This window comes from Chamaea fasciata, unplaced genomic scaffold, assembly GCF_029207755.1.
Source record: "Chamaea fasciata isolate MVZ Bird 193981 ecotype frontalis unplaced genomic scaffold, bChaFas1.0.hap1 SCAF_14, whole genome shotgun sequence".
Lineage (NCBI taxonomy): Eukaryota > Metazoa > Chordata > Aves > Passeriformes > Sylviidae > Chamaea > Chamaea fasciata.
In genome coordinates, this window is record NW_027094099.1 from 3,945,754 (window position 1) to 3,973,704 (window position 27,951).

Here is a 27,951-nt window from a genome sequence, read left to right on the forward strand (position 1 = left end):
GTATTAATTATTTCCTTTGCATATTCCAATGCTAGTAGTGAAGGTGATAGATTTTTTCCAGAGAATGTCCTGCTTTCAGAAAAACATCTTTTACACACAAGCACCTAAGTCTACTTTTCCTTGGCTTTCAGCAACACAAACTTCATAGCATGGCTGGAGCATTTGCAAGCATATATTGCTAAAACTTTATTCCTGGACTCTCCACATTCATGGTCCTTGTCCATCCATTTCACAATAACACTTGAACAGTGCAATACTAAATTACCACCACCACCAAAATGTAAAGAAGTAGATACTGAATTTCTGTTATCTGATAAATGGGCATCAAGACAAAATTAGAATGAACAGTAAACAATAGTTCTCAAGTTGCACTTTTTAAAAAATCATGCTGAAATAGCAGCTCTCTACAACCCAACTCTGAAATGAACTAGAGCTATCTTATTTAATTCCAACATTTCTTAGGATTGCACCCTGACAAGACGTAATTTCAGAATGCTGATGTGGTTTTTAACAATATTGTCTTTAATGGCTTTGTTCTTGTTGCCCACCTAACTGCCCTTTGATGCAGAAGAAAATCCTTCTGCAAAGGGGAACAGCTTCTCATCAGACTGAATTCTAGCTTGGAACTATAAAAATGCGCTTGACTTCGGGCAGACCTTGAAATCTGCCATCTTACAGCTTTAACTTCAAGCTAGGAATCATGGGAACCCCACTGTAAGGTCTGTCAATTATGTTTTTATGGCGACATTTAAGGTCCCAGTTGCTTGGAGGCACAACTTCAGAATAGTAGGAGCAGTTGTTAGTTATGTAACCAATTATATAACTTATATGTTAAATAAGAATTTCACACCATTACAGTGTAAATCACTATTACTACTCCATCCTTCGTTATGGAAAATCCAAAGGTTACCTTTATCCCACAACAGACCTCAGTCCCATTTCACTGCATGTATCATTCAACAGCCTGTTTTGATGATCATGAAGCTACTCCCCTGCTGAAGACCACACTCATACACTGAATGCATGGCCAAGGCTTAGAATCACAAATTCCTGAGCAACTGGACCCCTCTGTGCTTCCAGAACAGCTCTATGCTCCATCACTGGTTGATCTGTACCAAAACTTACAGTAAAAGTACCTACTTCAGGTGAATTGGGTGTTACTGAACAGCTACACACCTGTGCATCCTTTTCTAAGGTGTGTGTGACAGCCAAGTGTTACATGGCACTAACAGGAGCTCAGCTTGGCAAAGCTCTACAAACAGCAATGCACAAATGATACAGTAAATGAGGGTTCTCCAGAAGCCACACACAGAGTTGGTTTGGGTTTTCTTAAAGCTCCTTTTGAGGTTGCAACAGTATGACAGAAGGTGATCCTCATCAGTTCCCCATAAAGCAGAGTTCCAGAGTTATTTGTCATGGGCTGTCCTGTGCTTACCTTGCAGCTCTGCACAAGTTGCTGGTGGGCTGCTGTGTTCTTATTGGAAACAGCTGCATTCTGAGAAGCTGCAATAGTCTGAGTAGCAGCAGCTGCAGCTTGTTTAGCTGCAATCTTCGGAGAAAAAGAAAGGTAAATCAGTGCTAGAACCGAGTAATACAGAGAATGAAACACACATTACTAGAGGTAACTTTGATAGTAACAACATCGACAAGTTCGTACATTTTATTCCTTAATCTGATTTGCCTTAAGGAAATCTCAACCGACCATGATTGCTCTTCTCTCAAGGTGAAAATGATTTGAATACTGTTATCCATCTCTAATTTGCCAATAAAAAAGGGCAGAATTGGAAGCATTCAATGCCCTTACTCTTTCATAGCTTAGGTTCCAACAGGAGGAAGGTAAGTAAACCAAATGGTCAGAAATAGCAGAAATGTTCTAAATGAGCTCCTTATGAAGGCCAGAGGAAACAGGCAAAGCACACACAGTGCTTCACACTGCCACATTGATATCTCTCACCCAGGATGCAAGAGAGCCAATTTCTGCCAAGACTGCGCTATGGCAAAAGCAAAGATCCTAAAATGACACAGAGGTACAAAACACTGGTATTTCTGAGTCTAAAAGCATTGTGAAGACCTTCTTCAAACATCTGTAAATGTTATTATCAACATCTCTCTATTACAGAAGTAAAAATTCAACAATTTATCCAAGGTACTTCAACAAGTTGTACAACACTAACTGGCCCACTACATAGAAACAAGCATAAAGTTTATGACACATTTTATTCCTTTGTAAGGCAGTATATGTTATAACAGCAAAACATATAAAATACTCTTTGTAGAAAACTTTCTTGAATGCAGTTAGAAAATTACAGACATCAGCCTTTATTTCCTAATATACTCCTGCTCTTTAGTTCCAGACAGATACAGGAACTTAATGTGTTTCTGGAACACGGTCACTGCCCTGCATTTGAATCAGACCAATGCAAAAACCACAGTTGGAAACTAAGAATTATGAAAAGTTCCTTTTTTTAATCTGTCTTTTCTTCATTTTAGTTGAGAATGTGAAGATCAAACTGCCTACAAGACAAACTTCCATGATATTCTATCCTTACTAAATCGTCTTTCTCCCTTCTTGGCTGGGCCACTAGATAGGATTTATCTTTTTACTTCCATTTCTGCTTCTTGACTATGAGTAATTTCCCAGTTTAATTGGGTTTGCTGCAATTCAACTAACTTTGTACAGAAATCCATATGGAATTGTATATCCTAGTAAAGCCACTGAGAGATACCGTGTGTAAATGGCACACCATAGAGATAACACAGCAATGAAGCTTTTTCAGCTCAGCTGTTTGATTTTAGGACTGAGCCACCATCAAAAGCCCTCTGAGTCAAATCCTTACACCACTTTACCACATCTGTTATACAAGCTATCCAATTTTCTGAGGGCTACGTTATAATATACTGGCATGTCTAATTCTAAGCCTTGTACTCTGGAACTGAGCTTACAGCACTGTCATTCTCTGCTTAGCACTTTCACTCTATGGTTTCCAACCTCTAATCTGTTGACAATTTTTTTCTTGATGGCGTTCTGTGCAGCAGCATTTGTAGCAACCCGCAGCCCCTCTGCTGCTTCTCTCAGACGCTGCTGTTGATCCTCATTCTCAGGATTGGCTGCAGCTCCCTGCACAAAATTTCCAAGAAAAACCCGTAAGTCTGAGTAAAAGTAATTAGAGAAAATGTGGATGAACATCAAGACTTAAGCTCAGGCAGCATCTGCTATATCAGCATTCATTTTCCTTAAATTATCATAAGGAAAGTTAGAACAACACTGAAGTATTACAAAACTTCCAAGCAGGAAGTCTTTTTCTAGTGGAAGGCTGTTATTGTCTGTGTCTGGTACTTGGAGGAAGAAAGCTGAACATTTGCCCCATATACCACTTCAGGTGCTTGGGAAAAAAAGCCTTTAACTGAATGATCTGAAATAAAGCACTTGTATGAATATAGGCTTTTGAACAAAGCACAGTTTTCAAAATTCCCAATTCAATATGTCTTTCAGGAACTGCAGTCCAAAACTTGAAGTTTAACACAGTAGATTTTCTCCATTTGAAATCAGAAAACACTGGAAAATCAAGGATAGGCAGCCAGGCATACAGGCCTTCTGGAGTGCCAGCAGAATGGCTGGCTCTGCTGCTGTAAAAATCATTCCCGTGCAGGATCTGGGAAACAACTGAAAGGACATATTCCTCCCTAGCAGCTTGAAACAGGTTTCCAGCACAGAAAAGGAAGAAAAGTTGTAATATTTGCCTCTTGTGAGAATGAGGAAGGGAATAACATAAGCAAGGTTCCTCAGGTGGAGGAAACTGTTTCTTAGACAGAGAGGGAGTTGCTTTGTAATGACTCCAGTAACAGATTGCTGTGGTTCTGTTGTTCCATTTGCCCATAGCAGAGCTCAAGGATGGTGGTATGTGCCCTACATGGCTTGAGTCATGACCACTATGCACACAGGAAAGCAAAAGCAATGCAAGAACATCTTTTAAAACCAAAAATACCCAGGTAGCTAATAAATTTGGTTTTGGGATGTACCTAGGGTAAGTCATCAAATGCCAAACTTTTCCAGGATAAGAGAAACCATCTTTACCATCAGTCAGATCCTATTTATAAGTCCCACATACCCCCCTCTTTGTTGTGTACAGCCTCACAATTTTAAGCTAATCCATTTTCCTGGTACCTTTGCAGCTTCAACCATGCGGGCTGTGGAATCTGCCAGGAGCTTTGCAGCAGCCAGAAGCTTCTTGGAGTTCTCCATGTCAATCTCTGCTTCTGCATCAGACCTCATGGCGTTGACAAGATCGGAGGTGGCCTGAGCCAGCACCCTGGCCTGCCGCACCATTTCACCTGGGGAGGCATTTCACAGCTGCATTTTAACCTTCTCCTCTCTGGTTTCCAGTATTGCTTTCAAAACTCAGCATTGTTTCACAGGGCAAAAATGAAGTTGCTTTTGCTGAAGTATTTTTTCCAGTTGAAAATGATACATATATACACAAATATATATATATGTATATGTACAGGTATATAAATATACACATATATATACACTTCTGACTTGAAAGTTTCATAAACAGATCTTGGATCCCAATAGAAATGACAGAAACCACTACAATGGAGATTAAGAAAAAAGTGTAGTATTTGCAGTCAAGATAGTAAGACAAAACCAGACAATCAATATTTTTGGGTAATTTTGAATATACAGTTCAAGGAAACCCCTGTCCCAGCAAAGACTAATAATTTTGCTTTCAAATCACAGCCAAGATTTCACTCTCTCAATAAAAAATACCCATCTTCTTCCTGTGTTTCTGGGGAATGATCTTTTGTCTAATATGAACTGGGAACTTAGTCAGAAAACACTTCGAACCATTAAGATGGTTTTAGCCAAAATCATTTTGTTGCTCATTTTAGAAGCTGCACTTTTTAGAAACATCTCAGAGGAAAGAGCACGTCTAAGTTTAAAAACCTACAACAAAATCTATGCACAAGAACACTAACCACTGTGAAGGATTTGCCCAGGTGCCTGTCTTCTTATTTGGAGATGAGAAACTGCTGCAAAATTCTATGAAGTGAAGCGGTGGCAGGAAACAAACAAAATATTACAGTGTTCCTTTAGCATGGTATTGATTGTTTTCACTGAATATTTACCCCATCTAGCACACAGCTATGTGCATGTTGCCTGTGGGCCTGAGAGATTTGTAGCCTGCTAGCAGCTGCTAACTTCTTGGAAAGGAAAAACTTCTCAAGAAAGCTTTTTTTCAAAACAGTCTCGGTAAACAACTATCCTTCCTCAAAACAGTGGTCTAATAGTTAAAACACCCCCTAGAGAAAGGCTGTGGTGTCTAAAGGCTAAAAATCTTTCAGGGTCACAGTTGCTTATTTATATTATGGGCTGGATCCCTACCCATCACGACAGCACAAAACAGAGGAGGAGGATTTTTTACTTTCTTGACTTGAAAGGTGCGCGTGTGAATGTTGGCAAGCTGCTGCTGGAAGGGCCTTACCCGCGTCCCCCATGGAGCTGAAGATGCTCTCGGTGACGCACATGATGGTGTCGGTGGCCTGGTCGTAGCGGCCGATGGGCTCTCCCCGGCTGGCGAACTGGCGCACGTGCTGCAGGAGGTCATTGAGGGCCTGGCTGACAATGCCGGCGGCGGCGCTGACCTGCTTCAGTAACTCGCTGTCATCCGTGGCAGCCTGGCAGGCCCGCACGCAGTTCTCCACTGAGCGATCCACCAGCTTCCCTGCCTCAATCAGCTGCTCCTGGCACACCGGGGAGCTGATGGTGGGACTCACCACCTGCACGGAGAGAGCACCCAAAGCTTTCAGACGAGGCCGATCGAATAGTCCGTTCTCAAGGCCACCGGGAACACACAGCAACGCTCCCTGCACACGATGCTCTGCCCCTTCACAAACACCACTGCCTCACCTTCGCACAGGCCACAAGCTGGGAAGTGGAGAGTGCACACTGGGTAGCTGCAGCAATGACCCTGTTCTGCAGGACCGTGTCCTCAGCCACCTGCGCCACATTCTTGGCCTTCAGCACCAACATAGCAGCAGCGTTGGCAACAGCTTTAGCCAAACTCATCAGAACATCCTGGTAAAAGTAAAGAGAAAACTCAGTCTGTGACATTAAAACACACTCAGGTGTTAATTCCTGCAGTCACTAAGCTCAAATAATTTCTTCCCATTTCCACACTTAAAATCCCATCCATATACTTCAGCTTTTTTAGTAGGATGGAGTCTTCCTAATGCCTCTACTGTTAAAATGACCTGGTTTTCCAGTAAAGAAAATACTTCCAATACACTTATTTATAATTTCAATGTCACAGCAGGCAGAAAATCCTGCATTTGAAAAAATCAAACCTACTATTTTTGTTTTGCTTTTAGATATGATAAACCATCCCTTTCCTTACCCACTTTCTCCAACACTCCATAACACAGATAAGAATGCTTAAATTCTTTCTCTTAGCCAAGAGCTGTAATACATATATTCAGCTAGGAATACAAATGAGCACTCTGATGAAGGTCACAGATTCACTGCTGCATGAAGTGGTAAAAATGGCCTGTAAGTTGTATTAGCAGACACCTTGCACACAGTGCACTCCAGAGGTCTATCTGCTGCTGAAAAGCACCTTCCCTTTGCTTCTGGTGCTAACATGTCCTTGGCATTCAGTGAAAAAATCCACACGTTTTTTACAGAGCATTTAAGAGCGCTAGTCTTAAACTGCTAACAGCAAACACTGTTAAATCATAAGGCATTACGATTTTGTAATTGATGCTATTATTCACCTTAAAGAAATTTTGCTTGTAATGTTTCTTTTCTCTACTCAGTTTACCAAAAGATTTTATTAACTTCTAGTTTACATGTATACATACAGACACAGCAAACACTTACATAAACCCCACTATATTTAATGAGAATACAGTGCAAAAAGCTCTCCATGAAGAATGACAGCATCTGTATGATGCATAGAATGAAATTTGGGTTCCTATGAAATCAGCGCTCTGTGGTTGTGTAATTAAAACCAACTTCAAAAAGGATGCAATTAGCACAGAGAAACTCCAGCATTTTCTAACCACACTTTGAGCAGTCTGGTTTTATGCTCCTCATTAGAGAACTGCACAGTTCTGACAGCGTCAAGCAACTCCCTCATTACCTGGAACCTTTCATCTGTCTCATTCTCTCCAATCTGTCTCAGTAGCTCCCCGCTTGCCTGGCCAATGCTTCCAGCTGCAGTCAGAACTGTCTGGCGAGGCTGGGAACAGGTAACAGTGAAATGCATTAATTCAAAGAAAATGAGCTTTACCTGCATCTTAGATTTCCTCAAGGAACTTCTGCATTAGTGTGCAAGCAATATGGCCAAGAAAGAGGGAACCTGAGAAGTTTTTCTATACTCACCTCTCCTGAAGTAGGCTGCACAGCCTTCAGCAAGTCTGAGACAGCACTGGCCAAGGTTCGAGCAGCTTTCAGGAGGTCTTCTCCACTTCCAACTTCATCATCCATGAGTGCTGCAAGCAGTTTCACACCTTTGGACATCTCAGTGAGGTTGGAGGAGATGGTTGTAATTGCACATCCCACAGCAGTGTAATCAGTGTCAACTGGGTCCCCTGCAGAGAAAACATTTTTCAATGATCAGAATGGAATTAGCTTTAGTGGCTAAAAGGGAAACAGGGGCAGCTACACTCTGGTGAGAGATAAAAGAGGCATTACAAGACAGCCAAGCAATGCCTACTAAGTAATGTGTCACTTAAAAACCTTAGATTGCAATAAATTTTCTGATTTCTATATTTCTTCTGCAATAATCTATCCTCTAGTAGAATGTTTCTTCATTCAATGCCATTTGTTGAGAAGTTTCAGCCTCTTTCAATACTAAAAGAACCCAAGGTAATACAGTCTTGTCCCCTTTAAGCCACTCACAGCTCCCTCAACTTGTACTTTGCTGAAGAAAATCCCACTATCAATAAAAACAATCTCTCCTTAACAACTACCAGATCAATGATGCTTTCTTGTAGTAATCTCGCAGACACTCTCTACTCTGTTGGATAAGCAAGGTACATTTTATCTTCACTGACTGTTACACACTTAGAGAAACTGATGATAGAAAAAATTGTGTTGGGAGGGACACCAAGTTTGTTCTACACATCAATGCACTTGGCTATTGGCGTGTTTTAAAGAAAATTTTCTGCAGCTGCCCCACATTCAGTTCATGTGTTACTTGATTTAGGTTGACAAACAGTTAGGAGACTGCAAGGAAATCCTTCCCATTGAAATTTACCTGCTGTAAGGTTAACAACAGATGCAGTTCCTGCAGTGATTGCATCAACCTGAGAGTGTATTTCATGTTTTGATTCATCAACCTTGTTCTGAACCCATACTCTTGATGCCTGAAGAGCAATAACGAAAAGAAGAATTAAGATCTGCAGTGAGGTTCTGTAAGGCAAGATACTATGTGCATATCCCATTCCTTTGTGAACTTTTAGAAGTGAAACAGAAGACAAGCAGCAGGCCCTTAAAGTAAAATATGAAAGCAAACATTTTCTTCTGCTGATTCCTTCATTACACATATGCTCTCATTTCAACAGCGGCCCTTTTAAGCAAAATGCCATAGGAAAGGCTAAACACTCCTGACTGACAGTGACCCTCTGGCTCCATCCTCCTGCCTTAACCTGGATCACAGACAACAGAATCATACTTTGCTCTTTTTTTTCCATGCCACTGCAAGGCAGTAAGTGCCACCACTAATATTGCCCACAGTTTGTGTTTAACTGTACATATGCCCACAAAACAACGGCATTTCAGGCAGGATTACGCAAGGAAGCCTGCTACATCTGACCTCAGGAGACTGATTAGAGTGAGGGGTACCACTGTGCGTGAATTCTTTAACAAAAGCACAAAATTTTTACCCCATCTTAAAAGCTTTGTCACTATCACTTCAGGTCTGGGGACAATGACTAAAGTGGTCTGTAAACGGATTGGAAGATTAGAAGAACTCACCATGTCCTGCCCCAGAGGTGGCAGGTTATCCACTTCACTGAGGTCGGCCTGCGCCTGCTGAACCGCGTGCATGCTGGTGTTGATGGTCCCCATCAGGGCCTGCTGAGCTGAGGTCTGCAAGGCAGAGCAAGGCAATGGCTGTGCTGTGCTCCAGAGAGCACTCAAAGCACGTGTCACATGTGCATGAAGAGACTCTGAGTGCCAGCAGCGCAGCAACCACACCAGGCCGTTCCAGAGAGCTGCCTCCTCCCGATGGAGAAAGCAAAGCCCTCAAACTCTTCCCACAGTCTTGATTCTGCTCATGCCATTTTACACTCTGCTGTATTTTCACACACATATGAAGTGCTCAACTTCCTCAGCTCCAACAATGGCCAACAGACACACACAAACCCACTGAGCTGTCTTACTGACCAGCATTCGAGCAACAGGAAAATTCACTTTGCTTCTAGCAGATCATTACTGATTTCCTGGGACAGCCTCCCAATGCAATCAAGGATGATTCTAAAACTAAACTGTCATCAACATGCATAAGCTATCAGAAAACTGAAGGGGTTTAGGTAGAGCAGGATGCTCTCTGTATTGGGTGCCTGTGGCAAAGTTTTGGCTGCAAGGGAGAGTTAGCCAGGGGCTGCCCCACTCTGGGCACAGCTCCAACAGACCCAGCATGGGACACAGCTGAGTGCAGCAGCCACAGTGATGGCTCCGCTGGGAAAACATTGGTGACAAAGGGCAAAACCCTGGTGAGAAAAGGCAGTGAGGGGAAACAGGAGTTCAAGAAACAGCCTTGCAAATGCCAGTGGCCGACAGGGATGTAGAGGGGATGCTCAGGACAGCAGAGCTGGGTTTCCTTAGCCTGTGGGAGAGAGCCAAGTGCAGTAGGTACTTCTCTGCAGTCTGTGGAGAGGGCTGTGTTGGAGCAGACACCCCATATCCACCCCGCAGAGCACAGAGGACCCCACACTGCAGCAAGTGGATATTTCCCTGAAAGGAACTGCCGCCCATGGAGAGCCTCTGTGCTGGGCAGGGCCTTGCCAGAACAGAGTCCAGAGGTGGAGCTGGCTCTCCTGAAGGGAACTGCAGCTCATAGGGAACCCCCACTGGAGCCAGTTTATCCTGAATGGCTGCAGCCCACAGGAAGGACATGCTGGAGCTGGGGAAAAGCTTGAGGAGCAAGGAGAGGCAGAGAGGGGCTGTTACAGGTTGACCACTTGTGAGCAAGGAATAGAATAGTCAGAACTGAAGGAGTGAAGTTGAGTCTGTGTAAAGAAAGGGGGTGGGTGAGAAGGATGTTTAGTTTTCATCTGTTTCTCACCATCCAACTGTATTTTAGTATTGATGATCTCCCTATCTTTATCTTGACCTATACTGATATAAAGCTTTTTAAAATCTTATGTATCTTCCACACACACTTCTTTGGTTGAGGCATAGGAGTGCCTCCTGAGCAGGCATCTGGCAAACAGCCAAGGTCAGTTCACTAAACAGACTACACTTCTAGTAGTATGTCATGAGTTTAAGCATTGATTATATTCTCTAAATGCTGTTTAGGGCTTGTGAAAGTCTTTCAATTTTAAATGAAAAAAGCGTTATCAGCTTTAAGGCTGCTAAAAAATTTCTAAGTTGGTCTGCTAGTGATAAGCTAGAAGTAAGCTTTATCCTTAAAATTGCTTACTTTTGCCAGTCCTTAAACCTTTTCTTTCCCCCCCTTTGAATACTATTTTTAACTACTCAGAAGTAAAGAAAAGGCTGGAAGAACCTGCTTTAAAGAAAATGAGGAAATAAGTCAAAATGTGACACCCTAACCATTTAAGGGATACTCAAAACTTATGTTCGGTAGAACAGTCAGGACATCACAGCCAGGACTCCTGGTCTTAGAAACGTGTATAAAATTCTGCTTCTGAATACTTGCTGCACAGACAGGTTTCACACACAAAACAAGAAGGTTTCTCACAAGTGGGGGCATGTGTCCTCTGTGCATCTGGCCAGTTGTGACTTGCTGCTGAGGAGAAGGCATGATGCCAATGTTGAAGGTCTCGGGGCCGCTGGAGCCAGAGCGCATCACGGCCGGCAGCGCCACGGAGCCGTGCTCCACCTTCCCGGTCCGGTTAAACTGCTGCTGCAGGATGGTGGGTCTGGGAAAAAACACCCAACACAACATCACTGAGCTCCTGCAAATCCTGCTCTGTCAGCTCTTCTTCCTCTAGGGTTTAAATTGTGTTTCGCAATATTTGGAGAGGCTAGAAAACTTGACGGTTTTTCCTTTCTAACCATTTCCTAACATATTGGAAAGAAGATAATCTGAGCCTTCTGGCAGATCAGTTATTAACAGCACTAATGGGCAGGCAGCAAGGAAAGATGCCAACGGGCAGTTTCGTTAAACATGATAAAATAGCTTGACCCCTTTTAGACACACGGCAGACAGAACCAGAACAAAGTTTATGACATAACAACTGCTTCGTTTCAGTTGTATCTCAGGCTGATCAATAGAAAATAGAAGAATGAACCTTGTGGAGATCTTCTGCTCCCTAGAACTGGGATAAAAACTTTCTTTCTTTCCCCTTTATACAAACAAGCACACACAGTACTTGCAAATAGTCTGGCAGCCTACCAGATCCTGGGCTGGAGAATAATAAATAAAGTTACTGCCATCCATGGTCATGAACTGGCATGCCAGATATACTGCTCATATTTAAACATGATTCAACCTTTAATAGCTAGAAGCGTCGACAGAAATTCAGGCTGTAACAACAGCACTCTGCTGAGGGGAAAAAAAAAGTGATTTCAACTATGAAAAAATCTGGTATTTATCTACTACAAGCTTCTTTTCAGCTTCTCTGCACAGCACTCAACTAACAGTATTTCTGGAAGTTATTTGGAAAGGGTCATGTCAAAATAAGCACATCTGAACATGTGTGATCCATCAAAAGATGAAATTTCCCATAAGGCCACATGAAATACCTAACAAATCTATCTCATATAAACCATATGCTTAACAATAAATCAAATGGACTTTCACACACACACTGCTGACACTGCCACCCTCAAGAGTTCCAAGAAAAGACTTGAGTGGCTCATTACAGCCCATAATGTCACAAATCTGTTTCTATTGTCTCACTGCACACAAAGATTTGACATTCCTTTTCAAGGCTGTAGGCAGCTCTACAATGGTGTTTTGCTATATTCAGTTATTCTCCCACCAAAACCATAACCTGACCAACTTGTACTGAACCCTTTCCTCTACCCACACCACACGTCTATTGAAATATACCAGCTGTGCCCATAACACCGTTTACAACTAAACTGACGGGTGTCAAATCTACTGGAAACCTTGGAACTAGCAGACACAAGCAACTAAAACCTTGTAAATCGTACATGAAGATGAAAAAAATACTACAGCCTTTCAGCTCTGCTTCATTATCCCCCTCTCTCTGCCCCAGCTTTTTAAACTGAATTACAGCCTGAGTGCCTTTGTTCAAGAGTCAAGTTAGCACAAACTGGTGCCGTTGCTGGTTGCCCTAACCGGCAGTTTTGTGACAAATATCTGCTCTTCAATCCTTGAATGAAGCTAGGAGCCTGCTGAATTGCCTGGGGACAGTACTGCCTTCTATTGAAATACTCTGTAGAAAACCATTCTTTAACAGTAATAACTGTACTACTTCACTTGCAAAAGCTGCTGCAGCTCCATATGGAGCTCTTAGAAACAGACCATTTCCTCCTGTTGCATGCACTCACTTCTTAGGTGAAACAGATTCTTCCAACATGGTTGATTCCTCATCACCTTCAAGCCCAAATCTATCTTTACTTTGTTTCTGGAGGGAGGGAAAAAAAGAAAGGTTAAATAATGTGTGTTGTCTCTTGCTTTCTCTCCACCATTTCCTTGCCATTTATTACAAACCTAAACAAATGACCTGCAGAGCCTTGTCTGGTGCTGAGCACCGCTGTTGGGGAGTGAGTGACGATACAACCTCCCCTAGAGAAGAGGTGCTCTTCAGCATTTAACAGGCCAGGTTCTACACCCTGGCAGGTGAAGTACATAAAGGAAAAAAAAAACTGCTGGTGCCTTTTTGAACAAAGGTGTAAGGGAAGAGCTGAAAAGTTACTGTATGGTGCTACCTTCTGTTGCCTTAAGATTTTAGCCTTTTTGTTTTTCAAATCCTGTACTGCATTAGTGCAAAACTCTAAACTTCATATAAAGTGTTTGTTAAGTGTCTTCACATTTTGCTCAGGCCCTCTAGGCCTGAGATCCAGGGACAGCCTACAGCCTCAGGCCCTGAAAAGTATGAACAAAAGTGAATTGAGGGGGGGGGGGGGGGGGAATCAATCTGGGGGTATATGACTTCATTACCTGAAGCTTTAATTAGAGGATTAACTGCTGACATGTAAATACACCGAACTTAGATCTGTCTGAAAAACTCATGCCCATCATCCATTTTGGGTGTAGCCCCTTGGGGAGGCTTGGCCTGCCCTTAATGTACCTGAAGACCCTTTATTAAATATATCCACTTTATTCTTTTAACTTTGTCTGGCCTTGTTTCTAGGTAAGCCTGAAAAAGGCATCACTACCAGTAGGGAATACATACCCATCAATAAAGACAATAAATTGAATACTGTCTCCAAGTCATTTTATCCTAGCTATTTTAAAGTTAAGGATAGTCTGACTTCAGGCTGAAGACTGAGGCAGGGGTTTTTTAGTGCTAAGAGAGATTTGTAAATATACAGAAGGGCAGTAAGTGTAAACCACTAGAAACAACAGGGAACTACAAATCATAGAAATAGTGCCTTATAAAAAGAGTCTATTTCTACTTGTTGCCTAGTGCAGAGAAACTGCCTGCATTCCCTCTTGCATCATGATTTGTAGTCTGAGTCCATAGAGATGAATATGAATAGAGGAGTATCCACTATGACTTCCCATTCAAGAGGAACTCCTCACGCACATTTATAGGAATGCACAACTTTGGAGAAAGAACTTCTTGCTATTCGAGTTTGATTTGACGCATGAACGGAAGCTCCCTATTTCTAGTCAAGATTACAGTGCTTTACTTCTGTAATAATGTGAAGTAAAAACAATCTACTGTTTTTAATTTAGATATGTGCTGCAGAAGTTCTGGGTTCTCTATCACCTGATTAATGACCTGTCACTAAAATTACAGGACATGAGGGGTTGGGTGGAACACTATACTAATAACACTTGAGCAGAAAAAAACCATACTTATCAATGCACACCAGAGAAAATAAGTTGGACCAGTCCAGAACACACCAAGAATTAACAAAAAGCAACTAATCCCACTCTGAGGGGGTTATCCATCACAGAGATAACGTGGGCTCAACAACTGTGAACTGCATCTTCTCATATGAACCATGGGTGTTTATGATTTAACCTGTTCCTAATTCATTCATTCTAAACTGGCTGTGTCAGCAGATGGTAAAGAAAAAAAAAACAAAACAAAGGACTGGGAGTGGAATTTCTCACATTTGTGTTCTATCAAGACAGAAGGCTGCTTTCATTTGGCATTACAGAGCAACACTACTTTTGAATCAAGTTTTAAACCATCTACAGAAACCTGCAATTTATTCGATGTTTATTAAACCTGAGCCTGACAGCCTCAGAGAAAAAGGCATGTGATGAATTCTGGCAATCCTCCTGAACCTCTTCTTATGTAACACTCAATGTTACATCCTACACTGCTCACATGAAGAAAGGCAATAAATTCTTCTGGGCTACTTAACTTCATGATTTCTTACTACTGAAATCTATGACAGTAAAGAATGATGCAGTTTGGAATGTCAATCAAGTAAAAATGTGACAAGAAGCAATCAGTGCTGTTTGGAATCTCACTTTTCTATACAACATGCTTAGAATGGGACCATTCAGCTCCATGTTTGTTGGCAAACTTGCCATTTTTTGCTGTTGCACTTGCTTGCCTGGGAATATACACTTTTAAATACCGGAAATTCGTATCAGCCCTTCCTCTCTCCTGCCAGGCACATTCTACAAAAGCAAGTTTCAAGGCAGTCTGACCTCTTCACAAACACTGATTTTATCCCTCTCTGCAAAATTGAGGTCTAATTCTTTGCTTTACTAATCACAGTGTTTTTAAAGCAATGTACTGTTGGGGCTTTTGGGTTTTTTTTTCTGGCCAAAAAACTTTCTCAACTTGGGAACATTATATACAAGGGCACCCGGACAGCTATTGGATAGTTCTGGCTGTAGTTTTAAATACTGCTTTTGGGGTAATTTCTTCCCACCTGATTCATCGCTTTGGACTATAGTTTGAAAATCCATAGCTGAAGCTTTGGAGTCTTCCCTGGATATACAGTCACAGGCACCAGGTCACCTTCCAGACAGGAAAACAAAGCCTGATTCTTCAAGCCTTCTGATGGTTTACATACTTGGACTGGAGTCTCTCACAAATGTAACACAACCAAGTAGATTGTTTTCGCACACCAGTCTGTGATGGGTGGCTGAATTGACCACTGGGGTCAGAAAGGTGCTCCTCTCATCTACCAATCCTTGATCAAATGCCAAATCCTATTTAAACCCCAAATCATAACAAAATTCCTCTTTTCTCTGCTCATCTCTCAACCTGGGTGAGTGTGGTTCTTTTGTGTCCCTAACAGTGACACAGGAGTGCTGTACTGAGCCTGAAACGTGCAGGAGATGTAATAAATAGCCTTGATTTTTCCAGAAGCAATGCCTTACTTGCAGGTAAAAAAATACATAAATGTCAAAACACAAGACAACACTGACTCCATGAGAGAAAAATTGCAGTTTGCACATATTTGACTTTTTGTATTGGCTTTTTTGCTACATGCCAAGATGTTAATACTGTACCTTCTTTAGGATGATATCAATGTAACCTGCAATTAACTGAGAGATCTGTTCTCCTTCAGTGGTCTGTACTGAGTAATAGCTTTCCTGATATTCACCAAAATCCTAAAGAAAAAGGGGAAAAAACCCAAAACTTATTTGAAAATGTGACATAAATGAAGAAACAGTAGCAAACACAAGTGAGAAAATTCTAATTCTGAAATTGTACAGACATTTTATAACATCCAACAGTAAGTTAAACTTCTCCATGATTCTAAGCCAGTCTGTATGCGAGACTGAAGGAAGAGAGAAGAACGTTTTTTATTTCAGTTTAATCACAGATGTTTCATAAATTGAAATGCCCAAGAGATACTTCATCTAACTTTATCAAATTCAGTCACTTGAGGATGGAGAAAAGTTTTTTTAGAATTTAATCCTAGAGCATAATCATCCACGGCAATTGGAAATTACGTGCACGTGAATCAAGTGAATGCAGTTTTCTAGCCTCTGCCTCTTACTCCGTCACTTTAAACAACCTTTTAATATACTAAATGTATGTTGCAGTCATCTCCTATGGACCAAATAATTAGCAAAATACCACATTCATGAAGCTTCTCTAAATTCATAATTATCAAAAACTTGAATGAGCCAGCTGAATTTATGTTCGTATCTTGCAAGTCACAAACTTGAATGATAAGCACTATAACTATTTACACAAGAATGAGTAACAATGCTTTCTTAACTGTTTCATTAGCTAGGCACAAACCAGATTTAAACAGTGGTTTGTTGAAAGATTTAAGCAGTACTTCTGAGGAACAGGCCTGTCTACAAGCACCAAACTACAGATTGAACCTGGACTGCAGTAAGTGCCAATTTATTACTTGAGGACTCAGTGACGCCGTAAGGGTAGAAAATTAGAGACAGAACAAGTCACAGCACAGAAATTGTTATAAGACTCCTTGCTCTCTGAGTACACACTGAAAGATTACCAGAGTGAAGCTTTTAGGTGAGGCAGCCCAGCGTTTCACAGTTGTCAGTGGCCATTCCTGCAACACCTCCTTGGTCTTCTCATCCACACGCATCACCGAGTCTTTGGTGACGCCCAGCAAACGAGGAACCAGCTTGTTTTTACCTTTCATTTTTTCCTATAACAAGGTGTGGAAGATTGTTTTCCATACAAACGCAGCATTCCACAGGACAAAGGAAAAGCAAGATAGAATATTCTGACAAAGGGAAGCAGCTGGCATGCAGACAGTGACAATTTAAAACTCCAGGCTAGGTTTGTCTGTTTACAGACAATGATTTTCAGGCAATGCATTAAGAAGCTCTGGTCTTTAGTGCATCTTTAGTATTCAGTTCAAAGGACAACCCCTCTTCTCACTCCTCCAGGAAACTGAAATATCTTAGCGGCTGAGGTAGCAAACCTTTGCTCAGTGAGGGAACTGAGATAATCCATAACCAAGGATACAGGAGGGTCACAGCAAGAGCTGTGTTACCTTGACAAGAAAAAACGACACCCCGTAGGTGCGCAGGGAACGCGCCAGCTTCACGTACTTCACTTTGGCTTCGATTTCAGTCATCTCACCACAGTTTTTGTGCTCCTGTAAGAGAGTTCAGTATCAATTGGGCAGAACCAAAGCTTTCTAGAAACAAACAAAAAAAGGGTACAGTTTTCATCTATTTCAGGATGTTTAGTTAATAATCATTACGATTAGAACGTTTCAAAAATACTGGGTAGAAATGTTAGCAAAACTATCGTCTAATGCCTCACATCAGAGAAAATAACAAACCTGAGCAAACAGAACACTCCTCTTTGACCATCAACCATTCAATCTGTGCTTCAGACCATGCACATTAAACCCCTTCTGACAGTCTAAAATTCTAGGTATTCCTGCTATTTGACACCATTGGGTTTCATATAATTAATGCCACTTCACTCAGCTTTTGAAAGTCACTTAAGTGTACCAGCACCTTCTTTTTTTCCTCCCAGAAACAGATTATCTATTCCTGCTATGTGCCCAAAACTTCTGATTCATGACAGCCTCACACCTTGTACTTAACCATTTCTCATGCCTTGTAGGTACTTCCAATGGGCCTTTTTTTGCCAGTTGCAGCACTATCGAAATTTTTTTCCATCATATGAAAATAAATCTACAGCTGAGGAACAAACAATGATTTTTCTGAACAGTTTGTCCTGAAATACTCATCTAAATGTGTCTTGTCACTCAGCCTCTATTTATTATTTAAACAATTTGGTCATTAGTAGATTGAGGATTATGCGTAAGCAATGACAGGTCTTTGTATTCTTTGTAAATTTTTATTTATTTAAATTTCACCCCAGCACCTGCTCTCCCATCCAGACCACCGTGCTCAAAACCACATCCAAGTGTCTAACTATTGAAATCCTTTTGTGGGATTACCTATCCCAACCCCATCTTCCCCTCAGGTGCTTCTGAACTGCTGGTTGCCACCTCTCTCATGCCCACTGATGGCAGCAGGGGGAGCACCAGGAACGTGGGAAATGCCTTCTTATTCCACTTGCTCTCACCTCAGCAGCACGGGAGCTGCCAAGGGGGAGGCGCTGGGAGGAGCAACTGCAACTCCAAAAACCTCTTGCATCCCAAGAACAGAGGCTGCTCCCATCTGTCAACTTCAGCATGGAGAACACAACCAGGATCCCAAAAGAACAAGAGCACAAATGGGGCACCTGCAAAGCTCCAGAACTTCATGACTTGGGAAACACCTGGGGTTTTTTTCAAAAAGACAGCTCACATATTCGACCTTGTTGTACAATCTTTGCCCAGATCAGTGCCCTCACTGATGAACTTCTGGTCCATGCACTAAAGCACAAAACGGTTGAAACTACTCAGAGGTCATGCTAACATGGGCAAAATTCCCATGCTGTGAACAGCATGGCCACAATACTCAGAAGTGTATGAATCTGGTTTTTGCAATGTCACTGAACCATCTAAAGGTGCACAGGAAAGTGTCAGACAATCATCCACAAGGAAGTACTGAAAACTCCAGGTAGAACAGACTCACTAAGTTCTAGGATTCTTCAGCTGGGAGTATAGCAGACAAAAGCAAGGATGTGACCTGATCCTGCCCCTGAACTTTCCTCCCTAGCTGAGATCACAGATATCTGGTGTGTCCTTCTGGTGTGACTTCATCTCACCTGTTGACCTCAGAATTTTCCAGCTTCCACTGTATTGCCAAACTTGTATGTCAGTGGGCAGAGATACCTGGTGCCTCTACAGTCCTCAGACTCTGACACCAGTTCTAACAATATCAGAACATTTTACTATTTATACTCAACTGCTCCAGTCTTTTACAATGGGGTGATTCCCCCACACACCACTGAATTCAAGCATTAACAAGCAGAATTAAGGCTCGTGTTTGAATGAGGCATGAAAATAAAATTGGCTTTCCTAAACATGTGTCCATTTTAGCCCAAATATGCATCTTTTTATTCCAATGCAACTGACAAAAAGTTCTTTAAAACATTGAATTTTCACTCTCTCCATTTACCAAAGCACATTGGTTAATCATCAGTGAAGAAAAAAGGATCAAGAAAACAAATCTGCTGAAGAAATAAATAGAAGCTATATAGTTCAAATATACACAAAGTATACACCTTGGAAATCCCAGATTTTTCTTATAAAGGTAGTAAAACTGTAGTCGTTTTTTCAGCCTCACAATTACCTGGAATACTCTCTTTTCAGCCCCTCTTTGTTTGGTATATTCTTTAGGCAGGAATTCTTTCAGGCTAGGGAAGAAGAAAAAAGAAAAGAAATTCCAAAGTTAATGGTTCCTTCCTGAGGAGGGATGCTGTCCATACATCTTTACTGGCACTAGGTACCCCAGGCTTCCTATTACGGGTGTTAAATGCCTCCACAACAAAACAAAACAAAGTAGAGCAAGAGCAAGTGGTTACCTTACCACATGAGTTGCTGTCCCATGTAATACCTTTTCACGTTGTGAAAATTCATCAAAAATAAAGAATAGCTGGGACACTTTGCATTCTTAAATTACAGGATGTCTCTCAGCAGCTCAGAGAGTTTCACATCGAAACGCAGCTACACTCAGTGTAACCTGGGAGAAGGGGACATGGAGGGTTGAGCCAGCTCTGTGCCTGAGTTCAGACACTGCTGTCACTTTACAGCAGCACTTTGATTTACTGATGGATGGGACCAAGTTCTTCCTCTGTGTCATCCAAGAAGTGTTAGAACACTAATACTGTACTGAAAAACTAGAAAGTAATCGAAGTGGACACTTAATACCACTGTGTTGTCTCGAAGTAAGAAAAGAAGCAATTTTAATCTCTCCAGCACTCAGATTCTAAGGCTCTCAGAACATGGATTAAATTAAACAAGTTCAGCCTCCATGACAGAGTTCAGTCAGAAGGAATCCTTCAACACCTCAGCTGTCCCTCGCTGCTGTATAATAAAATAACCCTTTATCTCAGCCAGATTTCACCCTAACCAGAGGGTGTATCAGCATCATTCTTTAACAACTAACTGTTCGGGATTGTATCTTCCCATCTGGAATATCCTACTCTGATGAAACCATGTCATACATTCAGCAGGACGTTTTCCATTTGAAGAAACTTACACAGTTAAAATAATTAGTCTCCAAGGATTCCCCCTACTTTGGTCTATTAAGAATCATAGAAAAAGTATGACTGGAGAATGTCCTCCTTATTTTGATTTATTCAGTAAACAAGCAACACTTAACACTGAAGGCTAGAATATCTACTAGGATACAAAGTTAGAAGTTTTGAGAAGGATGGATTGTTTTAAACAGGATTGGCAAAAAACCTGCTCAACTGTTCTGTGGGTGTTGCTTTGGTTTTATATCTTGAGGGTGTTTGTGTTGGGTTTTTTGTTTATATTACTGGGCTTCTTTTTTGTTTGTGTTTTTAAAAACAAAAGTCTGCCATTGCAGACAATCAAAAAATAGCTCAAAAGACTAAATTAAGATTTTGTGCTTCAAAAATATTACTCAGTACTGAGATCACAGTCTTTTCTGTAAAGCTCTAGCATTATAAAACAAAGTAAGAACAACTGTCCTAGCTAATCTTTCTTCTGATGTTCTCATAGCTCCATCTCACTTATCCATGATAGAGAAATCTCTTCTTGGGGACTTATTTACAAAGACACATCATGGGGTAGGGAAGGCTGAAGAGCCAAATTAAAACTGTAGATAAGGACTGAACAGAGCTTATTATCTTAAAAAGCTGGTGCATTTGTTATGAAACAACTGGTGGTTTTAGATAGAATTTCACAGGTTCAAACCAGCTTAGTTAAATGCTATTCCAAGGCAAATTGAGAAACAGCAAGCCTAAAGCTGAATTTAACAAAGTTTCATTCTGAAAATCAATTTATATAAACAAATTATAACTATCAACACTCTTTAAATTCTCATCTTTTATTAGCTAGAGTTAATTTTCGCAGCTATCTGTATGCAGATAAACTATCAAAACTGTTACATTTTAAAGCTTGTCTATTTACTTTTTAATTAATACAGCACTTTAAAAAACATTGCTAAGCAAACATTACTTGGAGTTTCATAAGCAGCAAGGGTTGAGAAAACAACTTTGTGCTTTGTCCACCAAGCAGCAATTGTAAAACCCCCGCTCATGTGGGTGGCAGTGGGATTGGAAGTTTTTCCTTCTATCACTTTCCACTATTTTTAAAGAGGCAAGTGATCATTCCTGCTGAAAGGGTGAAATGCCAGTTGTGAACAGACTGAAATTATTTTAATTCTACCTCTAATCAGATATTTTCTTTACAGACACAGTTTCACTTTATTTTACAGTTTTTAAATGGAGCCAGCAAAAAGAATGGAAATATCTTATTATTTAGCCTGCTTTAATCCCTTAAATCACACATATTAGAATGGACATTGGACTCAGTGAAAAATACAGCTAATAGCAAGCAGTGTTGATTTAACTTGGTTTACACTGAGTTTCATCTTCCAGTTCCTTAAAATTACACGAGTGCCAACACTGATTGTTTTCATGAGCATAAATGTGTTCTTGAAAACCACAGCTTAATTCAGCAAACCAGGTTAGATTCAAGCATTGAGCTCAGCATTACGCTCAGTTATCATCTGCAGCTTTTGTGTTTGCCCGTGTGCTTGCAAAGAAGCGGAGGCGCGCTGTTTGAGGTGCTCCTTTCCTATCTGCAGATGAGCAGTTTGAGCTCTTTATTAGATGTTCTCTCAGCAAATTCAGCCCCAGGGCACTCTCTGTAGGTGCAATGCAAAACTACATCTGCACCATGAAGGGCACGAAGAAGGACTACTTTTAAGTTGATAGTTTAATGCTTTCACAATTTACTTTGGCAAGAGCTTCAAGGGAATTCCAACAACCAATACCAAGGTCTTAGCAAGATGCAGGCTATAATCTTCATCTCTGCCAAGAATATTTTAGCAATGACAAAAAAGGATACAAAAGGTCTCTCTATACAAACATACTGTAGACATGATAAACTAAACTAAGCTGTTTCCAAACAATTTCATTTAATACTAGTGCTATTCTGCTCTGTGCTGGTTTTTGTAGGAGCTCACAGATTCTCCTTAAGGGAACCTGTAGCATCTTAAGGTTGCAGTAGTGAGTGACTGGATACCTCTCAAATACGTTTCACACATCAAGCTGCAGCATACAGTTTTAACTACTTTCTTACTTAAAAATAATCAGTGTTTATGCACCAAACACTAGAAAATAGTTGGATGAAACTTAAAAAAATTCTTTTTCACGGGGATAAAAAAAACTAAGAAGGGTTTTTTTTTTTTTCTGAAAGGATCATAAATGCATCTTCAGGAAAAAAAATAAACATTTAACTACACTATTTCTGTATATTGTTCATAGTGAGCCAGGATCACTTGGCTCACTTAGACTCACAAAACAAAAGCATGAGGTTTCACAACAAGTCTGTCATGGCTGTGTAAAATAAATGTATCACCACTAAATCATAAACATGTACATTCAAATTAGGAGACAATGACCAGGAACTTATGGTTCTGGAGCAGGTTCATTTACAGAGGAAAAAACTGAATTATCTCCAAATGAGAAACAATTTTATGAAACTGATTAAACACCAGGACAGAGAGCAATTATTCTTGGTTACCTGCCAAGTTTGGTTCCAATACAATCAAAGCCCTAAACGAAAATAAAACAACAGCAAAGAAAAATGCCCTACAGAATTCAAGAAGGCTCTGAATTTTGGACTTCTGGTTCAAAATGGTTTCCACTGGAGTAACATCCTTTTTCTAATAGAACCTTCAGTTATTAATACCTTTCTTCTCTATTAGGATTAAAAAAAGATAATGCACATTATATGAGTGATGACTGTTTCATGATGGACTCCAAACTATCCAGCACTGCATACAAAGCAGAAGTGCCACGAAGCCAGCAGCTTCAGTACACCAGAAAACACACTCACTATATGGGAGCTAAAAAAAAAGAAAAGAGAAAAACTTTGCACTGAAAAAACCGAGCAGTACATTAGAAAATCCTAAGAAACTTAAGCAACAGAATGCTGTTCAGCAGTTGGAAAAAGCCACTGGTTAAGCCTGTGGGAAATTACTGCTTCAAAAATTAAAAGCAACTATTTCTGGGAACACCTAACCCTTGAAAGCATTGCCATGACACAACAGTAGCTTATCATGAGACGATACCCCAATGGTTTGCTGCAGGAATACTCTTCAGTGAGTGCAGTGAGAGGGGAAGAATAAGCAGACAATCGACAAATCCCAGAGAAAGACTGTTGTGTAACTGCTCACAGTTCGAGGAAATAAAAACCAGGAGTACACTGAAGCTGTTACACTGGGCCCCCGTAATTCTTAGACATCAGTAGTTCTAATAGGAAAGGCTCATGGGCCAACCAGGAGCAGACACAATAAAAAGAAAAGCTAATTATTAATTTGAACTGAAAGATGTTTATTCGTGTAATTGAACAGCTAATTCAGGAATAGGCTTCAGAAGTGAAGTGTATTTCAGACAACCAGGTTCCACAGCAGGACACCACTGCAAAGGGATTCCCTGAGATACTGCAAACCCCAAAGGGGCTCTCAAAGGAAGCCTGAGGCAGCACTGAGCACTCTGCCGGTGAACAGGCCAGAAGCCAAATACACACCCATTGTTTTGTGCCTCCAGTTAAGGTATTTATGAGCCTCATATGCAGGCAAGGCTTGTTGGACTGTGCAGTAAATAGCTCTCTTTTACCTTCCTACATTGCTTTCCTCAGACTTTGGCCCTCGGTTAATTCTACTGCAGGTAAACCAATCAGAAAATCAAAATCAGTAGAAAAATGGGACATCTAAATTGCAGTCAAACTTAACTTGCCCTCCTGATGGCAGTAAATTAAGTATCCCAATAAAGATTAAAGGATGAGCCACTTGAAAGCAGGACCTCTGTCCCTGCCTGAAAGAAAGAGCACGGTTCTAGAATTCCATTCATACAACACCACGAGACGGGGAATCTGACCAAGTGAATATTGCCACTAAAAAGTTTGGAAATATTAATTTCTACACACGGGAGTATTCACTTTATTCAAATGACAAAACTTCTTTCCACTCTTGTGCTTTCCTGGTACTAAGTGTGTACTTAACTGGCACTCCAGGAGGAGCCAGTGCCCTGTGCTGTCTAATAAGCCACAGCCAAAGGTCCCCTCCTCAGCTGAGGCTGCTGATTTGTGCAATAAAGCTCCTTTCACTGGAAGATTTGCGATTGAAAATACACTGAATCTGATTACCTCTGCTTGGAGTAATAAAATGTGCTTAATCTGTGACAACTCAACATTAGTTACACTTGAGGTCACCCAAATTTAGAAGTTAGAAGTGTTTACTCTAAAAATCCAGGTTTATGTTTGTGTTCTACATGAGGTCCAAACTGGATCTGTACTTGAAAGCCTCCAAATTCACAGGCCTTCTCAAAGGAGACGGGATGGGAACCATTCAGAATGTCATCACGAGCCTAGAGGAGATAAACAAAGACGTGTCAGAGACACCCCAAATAACCATTCCAGCTCAAATTCCTTGAAAGCTTCAATACAGCCAGCGACACACTCTCTTCCTTTTGAATGTCTTTATTATTCCATTCTGGGTGTGTATGTGACTAAAAAAACAAAGAGCTAGGTTATTTCATCGTGAGTATCTATGGAGACTTGCTGAAGCTATGATTGCATCAGCTTTGATCAAAAAGAGAACTTGACAGCCTTTTCCTGATGCACGTGTAAATAAAATACAACATGCACAGACACTCCTGTGTGTGTACACACACACGTACAGATGCATGCGTGGGCAAATGCACACACTGAAAGCTTTCATCCCACTGTCATAGAAGGGAAAAACATCTCCATAATTAGTAGGTAAAAACAGAATTACTGTCACAGATATGGCAACAGGGACAGGCACACAACATTTTTCCTCCTTCTGTGTAAATTTAGCGGTCATTGAAGATGACAGATTTTATAGCTCTGGCAGTAGAAGGCTCACCTACCCATAGACAAAGCAATGACACAGCATTATCAATACATACTGTCACACCAGCCTGAATGAAACACTCAGTGGCAGGAGACCGGCTCAGTGTGATACTCCTCTAAAACACTTCAAAAAGGTACCACTGCTCTACGAGCAATAGAACAGCCTTACCTTTTGCCTCAGATTTTTAAAATGTAATTTATAGCAACATCAAGTATAACAACAGCACATTCCATTAAACTTACAATTGTATTTTTTTTTTACTTTGAAAAAAACCCCAAAACTTCAACAAAGAGTTTAAAAGCCTGCTTTTTTTCAGACTGAATTGCAGGCAATTGAAATGGTACCTTCAGTTAAATATTATCTTCTGGCTGCATACCTGGCTTTGCTAAGGTATGCACAGTCCCTCTGACAGTTCAAGAAACCTGTCTAGATGGACTTTTACTGTGTTACATGACATGCTCCCTTTGGACAGAAAGCCTGCCTGCCTTGTGTGCTGTCTGGGTTGAAGACTGGAAAGGAGTGCAGAAGAAGCTCTCTCACTGATCAGGCAGAAGAGAAAAAGACATGAGAAACAGAAAGCTGTTCACAAGACTGACCAGAGATTCCACATTACACAGAGAGCATCATCCAGAGAAGAGACGAGGGAGAAGAACTAAAGAGAGCAACTTGGGACTAAAGGCATGTACCAATTTTAAGGAAGCAGCATGTGAAAGCCAGTGGATTTTTGGCTCGGTTGCCCATTACTGGGTTCAAAGTATTTGATTAAAAATAATCAGCAAAGCCTCTGTACTACCATGTGTTTTTGGAGGGCTAGACAAAAGAGTAAAACTAAAGCACATCCAGAACTGGAATTCTAGAAGATGAAATATTTAAGCAGCAAATTTTTTCTAATGAACCTACACAGGTTTCCTCAGACAAGGTGGAAAGTACTGTACCTGAACATAAAGCAAATTAAGCTGAACAGGATCTCTTGAATCTACATTCTGGTCTGAATAAAAGAACTTTCGTCTCAAGAGCAGAGTTTCATTTTCATCCACTCCTTGCTCTCTGAAGGTCCGGCTGTGATCCAGCCAATTTACTGCAACAGAGCCACAGACACACACACACTGGTAAATCCTCACTGTTGTCAAACTCTTAGGATTAATTGGCATTTCCACTGTGGGGGGAAACCCCACAAGAAATGTTACTTTCATTTCTGTTTCTAGTCATCAGTGCTGAAGGTTTGCTACAAATGAGAACTGAAAAACAGCACTGCTGAGAAACAAGGATATTCTACAGCATGAATATTATTAATATTAAAGAAACAACTATAGTAATGTTTTATCACTAACTTTAGATCTTCACAGCTTCACAACAAAATAAACTTACCACATTTTACCTCTAAAACAAATCATTCCGCTTACCTTGCTTATCACTGAATACAATTTTAAAACATCTTCCTGCCACTTACAGTTAACCTTAGTCTGTTATAGTAAGACAGAAAAAATGGCTATCATGACTTAGCACACAAAACAAATCAAATACTGTCTTTGTTCTTTGGCAAACTTCACTTACAGTTAAAACTTACACCTTCAAACACAAAACTACCATTTGATGGCTTTCAGTAGGCATCAATCATTAAATATCCAACTTTAATGAAGGGACAAAAATAACCCTTCACACTTAAGTTGGATTTCCCCTACCAAACATGTACCAAAAAGCACTCCAAAAGACCTGGTAACTCTCAAAGGCACTAACTTGCCCATTCACTTCATGTTAAAAATACTCAATTGCAGACAGCACTACCTACAAAGGGATGCAAAATACAGCCAGGAACCAAGCGAAACACACCGAATACTCTAAAAATGCATTCCTGCATGGCTACTTTGCATTACACCATGGAAAGATATTAATCAAAGAATGACCCTGGAATACATTACTCACAATCATCATCTGTATGAAGCTTTGCCTTCAGTTTTTCCATTTTTCTTTCATCACGTAACAGTGTCCTATCTTTCTTAAGTGTTCCTGTACTCTCCTCTTTCTTCTCTTCGATGCTTTCCTGGATTAATGAATATTCCTCATAATTTGTTATTCCTGGAATTATAAATAAATCCAACATCTGACCTCGTCTTTTCAATACATCATTTCTTTGTCATATGCTGAATCTGCTACTTAATACTTCATACTACTTATACTTCATACCACTGAAAGGTATGAAGGTGTTTGTTTTTTCTGCTGCCTACCAAGAGAAGCTGCCAGTTTAAAAACATGATGGAATGTAAAATAACTGTAAATTCCAAAATGGAGACAGGCTATAGTGAATTTCCATTCATGGATGCCTAGAACTGCTTTCTAAGGACTGAGTAATTTCAGCCTGCCCATGATGCAAAAAGAAATGTGGCAGAGCCAACTGAGGAACAGAAACCATGTGAAATTTATGATTTTTTATTTTTTAAGTGTTATGACTCAACTCTTCCTGTGAATTTTACATGAAACTGAATCAAAAATCAGTTCAAAATATTCAGCATATGTGCTCAGTTGTTCCCGTTTCTTTGTTCTGTTTGGTTTTTTGCACTGTTTGGGAAAGCACGTTTATGTTATACCAGACAGCAAATGAAACACTCACCTACATGACCACATTCATGAAAATAAGTCAAACTAATTTTTGAGGTAGTTACAGCACATTAGAATCCAACAT

General features: G+C 40.6%; 1 protein-coding gene across 5 annotated transcripts in view; it reads right to left on the minus strand.

The window, feature by feature from the left end:
• Positions 1-27,951, minus strand: part of TLN2 (talin 2) — a 138,925-nt gene that overhangs the window by 51,859 nt on the left and 59,115 nt on the right. For all 5 annotated transcript variants that reach the window (XM_066196713.1, XM_066196708.1, XM_066196710.1 and 2 more), the window contains 18 exons: positions 27,195-27,347; positions 26,207-26,349; positions 24,635-24,762; positions 19,488-19,551; positions 17,282-17,386; positions 16,775-16,930; positions 15,810-15,911; positions 12,710-12,786; positions 10,929-11,109; positions 8,981-9,094; positions 8,262-8,370; positions 7,385-7,593; positions 7,143-7,241; positions 5,912-6,079; positions 5,487-5,781; positions 4,166-4,332; positions 2,990-3,118; positions 1,436-1,549 (listed from right to left, as the gene is read on the minus strand). In XM_066196713.1, the coding sequence (XP_066052810.1) occupies positions 1,436-1,549; positions 2,990-3,118; positions 4,166-4,332; positions 5,487-5,781; positions 5,912-6,079; positions 7,143-7,241; positions 7,385-7,593; positions 8,262-8,370; positions 8,981-9,094; positions 10,929-11,109; positions 12,710-12,786; positions 15,810-15,911; positions 16,775-16,930; positions 17,282-17,386; positions 19,488-19,551; positions 24,635-24,762; positions 26,207-26,349; positions 27,195-27,347 (2,513 nt within the window). The remainder of the gene's footprint in view (positions 1-1,435; positions 1,550-2,989; positions 3,119-4,165; positions 4,333-5,486; positions 5,782-5,911; positions 6,080-7,142; positions 7,242-7,384; positions 7,594-8,261; positions 8,371-8,980; positions 9,095-10,928; positions 11,110-12,709; positions 12,787-15,809; positions 15,912-16,774; positions 16,931-17,281; positions 17,387-19,487; positions 19,552-24,634; positions 24,763-26,206; positions 26,350-27,194; positions 27,348-27,951) is intronic.